A 14775-nucleotide genomic window follows, 5' to 3' on the forward strand; every position below is an offset into this window, starting at 1 on the left:
CTAGTGTACCAGGCTTTTTCTTTTAAGCCATCAACCAGCTCCTAAATCATGATACAGAGACTTATTAGTTTTGAATTAATACAAGGCTATAGTTAATTCTTTTCTGGCCAGCTCTTTTTAACTTAAATTAACCTGTTTCTTTTTATCTACCTTTTGCCTTGGGGATTTTCACCTTTTCTTACTTTCTTACTGTCTCAGTGTCTGGCTGGCTGACAGCTGCCTGGCTTGTGACCCTGGGTGTGTCCCATGTTCTTACCTCCTTCTTCTCTTGATCTTCCTTTATCCTTCCTCTCCAGCCTATATTTCTCCTGTTTATTCTCTCTGCCTGGTAGCTCTGCCTATCCTTTCTCCTGCCTAGGTATTGGTCATTCAGCCCTTTATCAGACCAGTCAGGTGTCTTAGGCAGGCAAAGCAAGCTTTCATAATTAACAGATGCAGCATAAACAAAGGTAACACACTTTTACATAGTTAAAGTAATATTCTGCCCCATAAACAAAAGTCACACTGTTGCCTACTTAAAATAATATTCTACAACATCCTAGCATTGCCCTCTCCTAGACCTAGATGATGCACCTAATAAACGCACTGTAGAACTTTGTTATTAAGAAAAATCCCTTTAACTGTTAATCCTAATACAAATTGCAGACTTTGGACAATATTAGGAAGAAGGGGAGTGGTTTTTTAAGCAACCTCTAGGTGTAACTTGAGAGCTACCCAAATTCCATATTGAATAAAAAAAAAAGAAATGAAAAGGAAAGGATATAACTGGCCCTAGGTATGGTGGAGAAATTTTATTATAGGTATGTGGGAGAACATAGCCAGAGGCAGGGACATCGGGAGAGCTCAGAGTGGACAAGTCCTTGAGTAACGTGAGGAGGTGGGGGACAGGAAAAGGGAGAGAGAAAGAACCAGGGACAGCAGCCAGGAGACCCAAAGAGAGCAGACAAAAGGACCAGGTAACCAAAATGCTTGGTTTATATAGGGAAGGGCAACGGGAACTCTCCAGTTTTTAGGCTGGAGAGGTTAGGATATGGGGCCGGTATCCTAGCTATGAAGGCTCAGGTACAGGTAGGGACTAAGGGATTCAAGAAGAACCTCCACCAGTGTCTGCTGTGATATGTTAAATAGGAACCTTAGCAGTTTGTCTGGTTTGAAACCTAACACATACACACTCATGGTAAAGAAACCACCGTTCAGCTCTCCCTTAGAGACACTTGTCTTATTGTCTTATTGGGTGAGCTTTATTTTTCTCTTTCTTAAGCATCTTTCTTTCTAATAAGCCCTCTGCTTCAGACCTATATTAAAACTTTCTTTTAATAAAATCTCCAACTCTGTTTCTTGCTGGCTCAACCTGAAATTACTTTCTGTAGTACAGCCAGAAATGCTGGTTTTTCCTGATTGGTGGTCTCTAAAGAAAAGGGGAACTCTCCAGGCTCCCCGGCGAAATGGACTGGAGATGTGGCTATGTCCCTATTGCTTGAGACGATACCAGGTTTAGTTTCTGGGAATGCAGGGGCAAAGCCCCACTTTCTGGCCCTTTGGGGACAGCTGTTAAAGAAATACGATTTCCCCCATACTGTGACCTTTGATAAGTGCCCACACTCAGGTTCCAGGCTGTCTTTTTAGGGAGAGTGTAGATGATCCCCGAAGCCTTTGTTATAGGAAGTGGGAAGTCAGGTAAAGTATTCTCTAAGGGACACTAGGCCTTTTCTAAGAAGAACAACTTGGAGGTAATTCTGCATGTAGCACTACCGCTCCATTGCCAGCTCCCTGACATCATTAGATTCGGTACTTTTGCATTGTTGTGATTATTATTATTCCCAAAGGACATAAACTGAGGGATGAAAGGATTATTTTGGCTCACAGTTCCAGAGAGATTTTATTGTGGCCAGGAAAGTCATAGCAGGAGTGGGCTGCACTGTTAGAAGCAGCGGGGTCCTGTGGCAGCAGGAGAGCAGAGCCTGAAACCTTCAGGAGTCTGTTCCTAGTCACCGGTTCAGACAGCCAGGTCCCACCTCCTGAAGATTCCTGGGTTTCCCAAACCAGCATCACCAGCTGGGGAATAATGGTTTAAAACATTTGTAGATTTCTAGATTGGACTCCCTAAACGTTAACTCTCTAATAGTGTTTTGTGAGAATCTAAACGTGTTGCGGAACAAGAGTCTTTTACTTATTTATCTATTGTAGTTTATATTTCAGCATCTTACTTTAAGTAATCCGAATGAGATTTATCTCTCTGCTTCTTCCCATCCCCGTCATTATTCCTGCTGGAATAATGTCCTCTGTGGGCAATAAGGGGCGCCCAAGACAGAAGAAAGGACTCGGGGTAGATCTCTACCGCAACGGGGGTGCTTCCAAGGTGGTCCGGAACTCGGGGAAGCTCTCTGGAAGTTGACAGCAGTTTATCAAATCACCACCTATGTCATAGACACGACGTGAGCAAAGGGCGAGACAAAAATGATGATAGTTTCTGCTGATCTTTAGCTGGTTTGTCCAACTGCTGCCATTTTTACCATTCTCACAAGTACCCAGTACATGCATAAGCACAGGAGGAAATCCATGGCTGGACACTTTACATATTATTATTATATATATATATATATATTATTATATACAGTTATATATATATCTGTATATATATATATATACATATATATATATACAGATATATATATATATATCTACATAACTGTAGATACTAGTCTGGCGGGGGCAGATTTCGGAGAGAAGAAATTTTTTTTCCCCTTTGGAGTCATATTAACATTTTTATGTCTTAACATTTTTATGTCTTAAGGTTTCCAAAGATACTGATAGCACAAATGACAAAAATCCCTGTTTGGACAACGAAAGGACCAACGATCATGTTGTACTCATGAAACTGTGGCGTATTCTTTTTGAAGACAGAGCATGCACTCCTGGCGTGTGCTTAGGCACCGGAACCAAATTCCCAGGAAGAAGGCAAGAGGTGGTGCGCTGCTCTCGGGCACCGCCCCCATGCCCGCCCCATCCCGCTGGAACCAGAGCGCCAATGCTCGCGAGAGCCCTGCGGGCTTCCACGTTTGCCACGTTCCAGAGGACCAAGGCAGACTAAAAAGCCACATGCCGCTCGAGCTTTGCAACCGTTGCGCAGCACCAGACTTGCTTCGGCCTGCAAAGGGGTTGGGGGAGGAGAAGCGGGGGTGGGGAGAGCGTAGCCGGCCACACCCCCTGCCAGCAGTCCTCTCGATTGGGTCTCATTGCCGTCCTTCAGATCTGGTGGGTGGGCCGAGGCTGGCGGGGGCGGGGCTGAGGCCGGGGTAGCTGAGCATTCTTGGCCGCCGAGGGAACCGCAGGGTGTACGCACGCGAGGCTAGCTGAGCCGCCGCACGCTGGTGCAAATATTCCGAGGCGCGGTGAACACGGTGGAGGCTGAGGCGTTGCTGCAGAATCGCAGATACCCGGTGTCCCTAGCGCACTCAGCAAGGCCCCCGTCCTCTGCAGTCCCCCGAGCAGCTCGCGATGGCCCCGCGCAAGAACGCAAAGGGCGGCGGCAGCCACAGTAGCAGTAGCAGCAGCAGCAGCGGCAGCGGCTCGGGCAGCGGTAGCCCGAGCACGGGTAGCAGTCGCAGCAGCAGCAGCCCCGGGGCTCGGAGAGGTGAGAGTCCCCGCAGCCGGGGCCGGACGGCGGGCGGGAGCCAGGTGGGCGCTGCAGGTCTGGTCTGGTGACCGGTCCGCTGCACCTCTCCATCCATCCACAGCGTGGCTCCTGGACTCGCGGGGCGAGGCCGCGCTCACCGGGTGGGGAGGTGGAGAAGCGGGGCTCGTCCGAAGGGACCCCAGCAACCGCCTCGGGTCTCCAGGACGCAGGCTGCCCGAGGTCATTGCGCCGCCCTTTCTTGTCTTTCCTAATGGAAACTGGGCGTAGAGGACCCTTTATCTTCTTCTTGCAGATTTCGGGGCGCTTGACCCTGAGCCAAAGTCAGGGAAAGTAAGTTCCTGCCTGCCCGCCCATCAGCGTTGAGTAGCAGCTTGGAGGAGTGTGTTTTCAGGGGCTGGAATGGGAGTGAATGCATCGTTCTTGCAAATTATTTTAAGGGGTTTTATTTGGATTTCTTAACACGTATTGTGTTTGCCTTTTAAAATAAGAAGTGATGTCATAAATTACTGTGTGTGTGTGTGTGTGTGTGTGTGTGCGCGCGCGCGCGCGCCTTCTCTTTTTTTTTTTCCTCAAAAAAAAAAAAAAAAAAGACTGGGTATTCACCGTTATGTGCTTAGCTGGCAGACTGGAGAACAGATGTTTTAAATCTGTTTCGTGTCATATTTCATCTTTTCTCGGCTTCTTTTCTATTTCCTTTGACTCATATTTAGAATACTGGAACTGGAATACACATGTGTACTGAACGTGAGCTCTCAGTTTCGCTAGAAATGATTTAGATTCTGTGTCGTGGTCTACGTACAGCCCATTATTATCTGTCAGGAAAATCGGTCGGATGATTATAGTAACTGTCAGGAAAATAGACGAGGCAACTGTGGTTTTTCTTCATAGCACTTACTGCCGTGTTTATCCCCGCGCGTACTCTCTCCTGTCCTTTCTCTTTCCTCAAGTAGAATAGTTCTGTTCCATGATAGCTGCTCAGTAAATATTTGATTAGAAAAACAAATGAATGAATGAATGAATGTAAATGGGGAATGCAGCGCAGTTAAATCCCGTGTACAGATTAACATTCTGAGAACTGTTTGTATTCCTAATGGGAGGAACTCTATGTACACAGTTATAAGTTCAAGGCCACTGTAAAAATTAATTCACCTTTTGTACAGGTAAAAACGACACGCTGGTTCCCTGGCCCCTAAGTCAGCTAACCTTACACAGGCAGCACCGCTGTGGCTGTACATATGAACTCTATGAATGAGAAGAGGCTCCTGCCTCTTTAGGTCCTAAAGAGAAAGCTAAGGAGCAAGGTGTTAATGTGAGGTTTCCTGTAGCTACTTACTAGTGAAGTGTGTCTTCTTTGCTGTTCTTCTGGGAGCTTTGTGCCTGCGTGGGAAGTGCTCTACCCACTGGGCTACATCCCCTATCCTTCTTCCTATTACTTTTTCATGTACAGAACCCTGGAGTAGAGCACTGATTGCACCCAAGGAGGTCACTGTTGAGGCCTGTCACTGTTAGGAATCGGCACTGACTGTGCCGCTTTTCCTTACCCTCGCGATAAATGAACCATGGTAACTGCCAACCGATAGGTTTAGAAAATGCTAGGATGTGTAGGAACTTATTTTATCATATTGTTCAATATGACATTTTAGAGTAAGTCCAAGCGTCTTCAGTTGTCAATATTTTAATACACTGCTTCCTTAACTATAACGGAGCACAGTCTGAATGAAATACCTGCGCTCTAACCCCTCCCCCCCCAATCCAAGCCTTCATTATGTAGAGTGGATTATTCTTCCCAGGTTATTATTTTAAGTAAATACTGCATTCTGACTGTGGGTGGAGAAGGCACCAGCGGTGGAAACTAAGATTCTTTCCACAGTGCTGCACAGCTACGGCACCGCGAGCAGGTGTGGTTCTGTTTGCTGTCTTCTCAGAGCAGGGTACAGCTGGAAGACAAACAGGCTACCGGAAGAAAAGTTAGCTTTATGTGCTCCCTGAGATAGGGACATTGGGACATGCAAACCAACCCTGGCTCCTGGAGAGTTAGTTCATAAGTTCAGATAACGGTGACATTGCTGTGACATTTAGAGCCTTACATAAGGTGAAACAATTAATGCTTAGAAGTTACATTGTTCAGTCTGTGGAAATGCAGGCAGGACGGAAGAACACTAGAGTCCAGGTTTCTGTTGCCCATCGTTATACCGCGCTGCTGGAATCTTGGGCTCCTAAGTAGAATACGTGGTATCCTACAGGGGTTGGGAGTTTAACTCGTTTATCAAGTTTTCTTCCAGCAGTCTCCAAGGTATAGTACAGGTCATTGCAAGAAACGTTTGCTTCTGCCCTTAACTGATTGGCCTTTGGCTAGAATATGCTTGAAATAGCACATTAGTGAATTTTACTTTGAAAAGTAAACACTCTAAGTCTTTACCATTGAGAATCTGATGCCAGTGGTGACATTGGTCACATGACTCATTAGTTCTTAGATTAAAGTATGGTGTGGGGGATGGGAGATAGTGTTTTTAGAAAGAAATACTTTAAAGTAGGCTTCTGCTTTCATTATGTTTAACTCAATTGAGAAGTGATAAAGTCGATTTTCATTTTACATTTCCCAGTCTCACTCCTTAGAATACAAAAGGAAGGAGTGTTTGGGCATCTTTAACTTGCCTTTAAAATGTTATTTGCTTGGCCAGTTGGGGCCAGGAAAAGCCTTCTTCATAGTTACCGATTGGGAAAGCTTTTGAGGAATGGGCTCATGCGAGTCTTTGGGCTTCTGATGTAGTACAGAGGGACTGGCACCCGGTGACACCCACCTTTGCTCCCACTCTAACTTGCCACCCTCTGCCGGTTTTGCCTGTGACTTGCTTCTGTCCTACCACTTACCAGAAGGTGTCGCTGTAGAACACGCTCCCCCTCCCAATCTGAAGCTTCGGATTATATAAAGGCAACTAGGTTTTAAAATTATTTAATAAGCGTGGACTTTCCCAGAGTTCCTTACCTGTTGTTGTTTAATTCTCTCAAGATATCTAACAGGTTTTGAAATTTAGTAATAAGAGTTTGTGTGGAACAGCTTTCTTGAGACTTACGGAGAAGGAACTCTATCAATATATTTAGTAATTTGGTGCATTTTGGTCAATTGGAAATGTAGTTCTGACTTTATTCTCTTGCATCTCTGCATGCTTTCCGTGCTCTTAGGTTACTAATGTGTACGGTGTGGTGCTGAGTGTCGCCTGGCTTCCTTGAAAAAAGTGCCTTCTGGCGCCGTTCTTTTTTTTAACCAGGGCAATTAGTTCAGGCCAGTGGCTTAATCCTCTCCCAGTCATTTAAGGATGGAAAAAGTAGGGATTTCATAATTTTCTCACTACAAGAATTGTATGTTTTTGTTCTTCCGGTAGCAGTATTTTTCCTAGCTTGACCAGATCATATGAAATCAGGTTCTATAAAACGCTCAGGGACTTCTTTACAACCATATCATGGGCTGGGAAGTAAAGAACTACATTCCAGCCCTGTACCAATGCCATCTGTCCCATAGAGATTATCAGAAAATAAGTAGATAAGTTTTACATTTTCAGCTAATTAATAACAACATGAATAAAAGCTTTTGTGAACAAGCTTCTTTATTTCTTATTAGTATTAGATATTTTATTCATGTGCTGGTTGATCCCAAAAAGGAACAACAGAAGTCTTTTTTTTTCCCTCATGAAAGGCAGTCCAGTTGAAAACAAAGAATCTGATAGCCCAGGCTCCTATTTAGTTAAGCAACATGTGATAAGCCTCTCTGATATCACTAATCTTGATATATTTACTCTCTGTTTTGCTTCCTGGTTCTAATAGCCTAAGACAATTTGATAACCTTGATGCCTGGTACAGATGGCTCTATGCTCGTAGTAAGAGACAGTGCAAAACCTGAGAGAATACAGAATACACCTCTTGCTGGAAAGCCTGTAATATTGTTATTTTGTAGCATGTTAGTTTCAAATAAAAGATGCGTTTGCAGTAGATTATAGTGTAACTTTCTGAAGCACATGATACATTTTTGTAAGTGTTTTGCTCAGCGGCCTTCCTTCAAATTCCTGTTTGCCAGCTAATCTCTTAGAGTTTTGTAACTTTCTGTGTCTTAGGAGAACTCAGATACAATTTGATCTTTTGACGCTCTTCCAGCTACTGACCTCATGTCATGAGAAGTACTTGGCCTGCATCTCGAGTATGCTGCTTCTACATCCCCAGCAAGTACAAAGTACAAAAGACCGCTAAGTAAATTCCTTTCAGTAGAAACCGTATTTATAGCTGGATAAGACCAAGGCATTCTCCTGGGATTTTGCATAGTAGGATGCTTAGAGATGATAGTAATATATAGTGCATTTCAGAGTAAGAAAGTAGTTCATAATTCACCATAAAAGGGCAGTATTTGAAGATAGGATGCTGTTTTACCTGACTTACTTATTATGCATATTGAAACATTGTAAGGTACTCCATTTGTGTGTATGGTTTTTCTGTAGTAGTTAGAAATAACTAAAAACAAAAACTGTATGTCAGTAAAAAGCCATTTAGAGTCGACCAGGATAATTTGTAGAAAACTTCAGCTTTCTGCCTCTGGACTGGTGGTGTCTGAATAGTTCCCTGTCTGCTGCCCCAGTGTCTAGCTGTTGAGCACGGCCCTCATGGGTGGCATATGCCATTCTGACTGAACATATATATATATATATATATATATATATATATATATATATATATATATATATATATATATACCTGTTCCATTCTACAGAATCTCCATTTCTAGGCTAGAGATGAGATGCTCACGCCTTCTGTCCCGCTGTAGTGGTGAACTCTGGAGTTCAGTGCATGAATTCCCTTTTTTGGTTCTGGTACTGCTGGGAGCCAACATGGTACTTTAACAATCATTAGAATTGCTTTTTCTTTTATTCTTGTGTTCCTCTGGCTTTCAGATGTTCAGCGCTTGTTCTGCAGTTGACATTTATTTGTCAGGGATGCGATTTGGTTCCTTTCAGCTGCTGTTCTTATCCTTTCTTGGCAAGCCATTGAATGGGACTTCATTCTGATCAGGTTGATTATTACCGAGGACAAACAAGTTCTAACCTAGTAGACCCAGCTTTAAAAGGAAGTGTTCTATCATATTGAATCTATAGACATTTGAATAATTAGATAGCTTTACTTTATCTGTAAACTTTATTACATACGTAGAGTCCAATTTTAACAAATATATGCTAATATGAAAGATTTAGGTTGCGAGTTCTTTAAAGCAGAGTGAATGTCACTTTACCTTTTACTGCTGCAATGACCTGAATTCATTGTCATTTTCTTTGTACTTAAGAAATATTTAGAGAAAGATGAAGAGTTAAAGAGAAAACTACATTAAAGAAAAAGTTGGGTTGGGGAAAAAGATGCCAGAAACTCTCTTTGAAGCACAGCAATAGACTAATTATACTTAATCTAATGGCTTCCAAATGAACAAGTATTTTGTTTATTAGTCTAGAACTTTTTATTTGCTTTATTGCAACATAAAGCAGACTGGGAGTTTCCCCCCATAGTTCAGTCAGTTGAAACTTAGTATTCTGACATAGTCATTTTACTTGGGACCTTAATGGTCACTATATGTGTTTGTTACTTAGTTTTTTTTACTTATTTATTTATTTATAAAAATTTCCATTTTCTCCCCTCCTCCCAATATCCTCCCATTCCCCCTACTCCCTCTCCTCCTCCCTCTCCAGTCCTAAGAGCAGTCAGGGTTTCCTGCCCTGTGGGAAATGAACAAGTATTTTGATACAACTATTTTGATTTTTTTTATAACATTATAGTGTTTTTCTTATTTGTTAGGCAGTTCACATCTGCATGCTACCTGAAGAAATTATATTCATGATGCTTGGCATAGAATTTAGAGCTCTATATTCAACAAATTTTAAGATATGAAAAAAAAAAGGAAGTGTTCTAGGAGAGGTGCTGAAGGCTGCAGGGTGTCTGTCCCCCTGGCCATGAGATGCAGGGACGCTTGACTTATCCCACCAGTGCCACCTCCCACTGTGGGTAGTTTCTCTGCTCCAAGGCAGAGATTGGTATGAAAGGGAAGAGGATGTTGTGCACTGGCAGAGAACAGCCTCAGCGCAGACCCAGCGAGCTCCTGCTGAATTTGGAGAAATGTTGGCTCCTCTCCTATGTGGATGCCCACAGATCTAACCCAGTGACTCATTCATGATGGAAGACAGCCAGGGTGGTCTTAATTTTAAAGTGGAAGAATATTGTTTGATGAAATAATTTTATTCCATAGCCACCATTGCTGTAATTGCTTTTGCTCCTGTTTTCCATAGGCTCCACAGCCATTTCTGGCCACCATGAAGTCATTGTTACTATGCTATGTCTATTGTATTTCTCATGCCACAGATGCTTGTATGCTGAGTGTTAGTACCAGAGTCTGTCTTAATTCCACTTGTTCTGAAATGGCATACTGGAAAGCCTCTTCAGTCTTAGGTTCCCGTGCACATTTTATTTAGGAATAGTTAATTTCTTTCACATGAACAAAAGTTACTGTCACAAATGTTTATTGGAAGGATATATAGCATTGAACTTTGCCTTTCCATTCTTTGAATCAAATGAATTTTAATAAGCTACTTCTGGCTTCATTTTAAAAATGGTGTCAAGGCCTTGCTTTTTGAAAGTACCAACTTCCACTTTGTACATAAAACACACCTGTGCTGCTTTTATATCTGTACCTGTTGAGCTGTTATTTTAAGAGTATCTACTGTACATGTCATTCTCAACTTGTGGATTTTCTTTGGTAGTATCACTTCCTAGCCATTCTTCCACGTTTATTGATAATCATTCTTTTATATGCTCTACTAATTTATATTATACAAATTTTAAAGTATTATATTGAACATTGCATGCTAAATACTTATGTCTTGTATTTATATAAGTACATATTATTAAAATATACTTACTATTGAATATATATTTCTATTAATTTAAGATTAAAAGTATTTTATTTTATGTGTCTGGTCATTTTGTTCACATGTATGTCTGTATACCCTATTCATGCCTGGTGCCTGTGGAGGCCAAAAAAGGGCATCAAATCTCTTGGAACCAGAGTTACACAGTTGTGAGCACCATGTGGGTGCTGAAAATTGATTGTGGGCTTTTAGAAGAATAGTCAGTGTTCTTTCTTAAACACTGGGTTTTCCATCTGTTCAACACAAGATTTGTTTTCTCTTGTTCTTTAATTTATTCTCTCTCTCTCTCTCTCTCTCTCTCTCTCTCTCTCTCTCGTTCTCTCGTGTGTGTGTGTGTGTGTGTGTGTGTGTGTGTGTGTGTGTATGTGTGTGTGTATGTGTACTGAATCTGAATGCATATTACCCCAGGGACCAGCAGAGGGCATCAACTCCCTTGGAACTGGACTTTCAGGAGTTTGTGAGTAGCCTGGCATTGATATTGGGAAGCAAACTCAAGTCCTATAGAAGAGCAGGCAGAACTTTGAACTGCCATGCTATCTCTCTATCCACCCAATGTGAACCATTTTATTGCTAACATGAATGAAAACTGCTCAAGAATCCTGTCTCCTTCCATATAGAAGTACGTGTATGCCTGTTTAACATGCACTTAAAGCGTTGTGACTTGATTCTTGATTGGCGTGTCTATCAGTTGTGAATTCCAAGTCTTCACTTCCGTAGCCACAGTTCCGCACGGATGTATGTGCCTCCTCCTGGTGAGCAGTCCTGCTGAGACTGCTGCTCCTTTGCGCTCTGCCTTCCAAACTGCTGCTCTCCACCGTTTGCCTGTTTTTATATGTGTCTGAATATTTTTCCATGGCATTAAATTAGATTAGAATTGCTGGGGTCAGAGCATGTAAATACATAAATTAGCCTCTTTTGAGTACTGCCATTTTATTTAACACGTAGTGGTTGCTTGCATTCACATCCTACCTATAATGAATCACAGTTGTTACCTTTATTGTTGCCACCCTTGGTAAAGTTTAATGTTTGTAAGTTTGGTGCACTTTTAAGTATTCTTACATGGCTACCATTTGCATTTTCCTGGTTCCTAGTAACACTTGACATTTTTGTTTCTCCTGACTCTGTTCCTCTTGCATATTGCCTATTCCCTTGTGTGTTTAATTTGCCTGTGTGCTTGTATTGATTTGTGGAGTGTAATTTCACAACCCCAAGCCTTCTGCTCGCTTGAGTGGCAGGTCAAGGCCTTCTCTTTGATTGTTTACATCATTGATTGTTTACATTGCCATTTCCTGGGCTACATTTTATTCAACAAAATTATTTAATTTTAATGTAGCAGTAATAGAATTTTTCTGTGTTCTACTTTATGGTTTGGGCTTTTGTGTTTGTAATAGAGATGATGACAATTCCTTTTAAGTGAGATCATAAAATACCTGAAATTTTGCTCTTTTGCGTTTGGATCTCTACAGCACTAGGTGTTGAATTTTATTGTGTATGAACTGTTCATGCGGGGAATCTATTTTAAATATCTTTTACCAAGTAGATAAGGAACTGTTCTGCAGTTAGTGTTCATACAGACGGTGTAGAACCAGATCTTACCTGTTTCTAAGCCTGGCACCGTGTTTCAGGAGGGGAGGCTCATGTCACTGGGCTCCCTTTTGCTGTGTGAGAGGCTCTGTGTCTGGAAGGACAGGCCACTCTTCCTTTACACTGTCGTTCTTGCCATTTGGGCCAGCTTCCGAATCTGTCCTTTGTTTTGTATAACTGGCGATTTATTGTGTGACATGTGAGCTTCTTTTCTAATTCTTTTTCTTTGATGTTCTGTATACCTCTCGTACCTGGATAGCTATTTCTTCCCTTAAATTTGGGCATATCTTAGGATTTTGTTGAAAATGTTTTCTGTGCTTTTGGCCCAGGTTCTCCTCATTCTACCCACGAAATCCGTAGGTCTGGTCTTTCTGTAGTGTTCCAGAGTTTCCACATTTCCTGTCCTGGATGTTCTAGATGTAATGTTTTCTTTGACCAACTGGTCTAACTTGTCTACCTTACCAAGGCCTGAGGTTCGCACTTCCACTTGATCCGTTCTGCTGATGAGGCTTTCCATTGACCTTATTCGACTTGCTGAATTTTTCTTGTTTTTAATTTTAATTTTTTTTGCCATGTTTTGTTCAGAAATTCTATCTTTATAAAGTTCTATTTCCATGTCTTAAATTATTTGCTTTATTTAATTCAAACATTTGGTGTTTTTGCAGTCTTCATTTCATCAATTATTTGTTTCCTCTTTGAGTTGCTTAAACATATCTGTCTGTCAGTCTGTCTATCTATCTATCTATCTATCTATCTATCATCTATCAATCATCTATCTATTTATTTTGCATCCCGACCAGGCCACAGTTTCTCTTCCCTCCTCTCCTTCCAGACCCTCTCCCCACAAGCCCCTGTCCCCACTCCCTAATCCACTCCTTCTCTGTTTCTGTTTAGCAAAGGTCAAGTCTACTATAGGTACCAACTAAACGTGGCCTATCAAGTTACAGTAAGACTAAGCCCCTCCCTATATATTAAGGCTGGGCAAGGTGACCGAGTATGAGGAGTAGGGTCCCCAAAACCTGTGAAAGTGTTAGAGACATCCTCTGCTCCCACTGTTAGGACTTCCATGAGAGGATCAAGCTTCACAGCTGTCACACACATGCAGAGAGGTTACCTCAGTCCCATGCAGGCTCCTTGGTTGTTGATTCAGTCTCTGTTAGCCCCTATGAGCCCAGGTTAGTTGATTCTGTTTGTTTTGTAGTGTCCTTGACGCCTCTGGCTCCTTTAATCCTTTCTTCTCCTGTTTTGCAGGACTCCCAAATTCCATATAATGCTTATCTGTTGGTCTGCATCTATTTCCATCAGTTGCTGGATAACGCCTCTCTGATGACAATTGGGTTAGGCACCAATCTGGTCACAGGAGATGGCCAGTTCAGGCTGTGTGTCTGCTATTGCTAGGAGTATAAGCTGGGGTCATCCTTGTAGATTCCTGGAAGATTCCGTTGTGCCAAGCTTTTGCATGACCCCAAAATGCTCCCCCTTCCAGTAGTCTCTTTCAGTATCTCCTCACCCCCATCCTCCACCTCCCAACCTGATCACTCATGTTCCCTTCCCCTCCCACCGTTGATCCACTCACGAAATCTCTTCCATTTTGTTCTAGGTGTCCCCCCATGAACCCTCCTTGTTACCTAGTCTCTCTGGGTCTGTGGACTGTAGCACAGTTACCCTTTATTGTACATCTAATATCCACTTATGAGTGAGTACATGCTGTGTTTGTCTTTCTTGGTCTAGGTTACTTCACTCAGGAGATTTTTTTCTAGTTCTATCCATTTGTCTTCAAATTTCCTGATGTCATTGAGAATACTCTATTGTGTAAATGGACCACATTTTCTCTATCCCTTCCCCAGTGGAGGGGCATCTAAGTTGTTTCCAGGTTCTGGCGGTTACAAATAAGGCTGCTATGAACATAGTTAGCTTGAACATATATATTTATAATTGCTGTTTGAAATCATGGCATTGTATATCATCTAAGTTGCTCTTCTTAGGAGACATTACTATTGCAGTACTAAGTTTTGGAGGAGAGACATATTCCCCTTGTTGTTCATTACTTTTGTAATGTACCTAGGCATCTGGAATTAGGTTGTTGGCAGTGTTTCTTGGTAAGCCTATCTGTCCCCACCTTTGCTGACTGAATACTGGGTCTCTGTTTGATGTGACCCTGACCTGTCACATCATGGGCCAACTGAATGGTCTTGGGATTCAGTATTGATACAACACAGTATTGATGCACAAATGGGGTATCACCAGTAGACTCAGCCAGGCCTGGGTGCAGCCTCTGAGCTCAGGAGCAGACCGTCTGTAGAGTTAGACGGTTCTTGATGAAGACTCTTAGGAGTATGCGGGAGTCTTAAAGGGGGGTCTACATGTAGTTTGTAGGTGGCATGGTCCTCAGGCAGGTGGGGAATAGTCTTTGCAGGGTTGGGGTTCCTACCGAGCTTGGCATACAGGGTGCAGGGTTTTCAGACATTGGGGCTTAAGAACACATATTTTTTATGTTAATACTTATTTTTACCTTTCTGACTTTACTTTCTCTAGCCTAAGAAACATCCTTTTCTCAAGACACAAAGTTAATCTTGTTTTCTTTTAGAAATTTCAGAGTTT

The 14775-nt window shown here is 42.3% G+C and overlaps 1 protein-coding gene across 3 annotated transcripts in view; it reads left to right on the plus strand.

Moving 5' to 3' along the window:
• Positions 1-3278: 3278 nt before the first annotated feature.
• Asph (aspartate beta-hydroxylase) overlaps positions 3279-14775 on the plus strand; it is a 181710-nt gene continuing 170213 nt past the window's right edge. Inside the window, exon 1 of one of the 3 annotated variants that reach the window (XM_087897068.1) lies at positions 3279-3634. In XM_087897068.1, the coding sequence (XP_087753194.1) occupies positions 3499-3634 (136 nt within the window). In that variant the 5' untranslated portion in view covers positions 3279-3498. The remainder of the gene's footprint in view (positions 3635-14775) is intronic. The other 2 variants (XM_048420102.3, XM_087897073.1) reach the window with 2 other exon arrangements.

Source organism: Myodes glareolus, chromosome 16 (assembly GCF_982192425.1).
Source record: "Myodes glareolus chromosome 16, mMyoGla1.1, whole genome shotgun sequence".
Lineage (NCBI taxonomy): Eukaryota > Metazoa > Chordata > Mammalia > Rodentia > Cricetidae > Myodes > Myodes glareolus.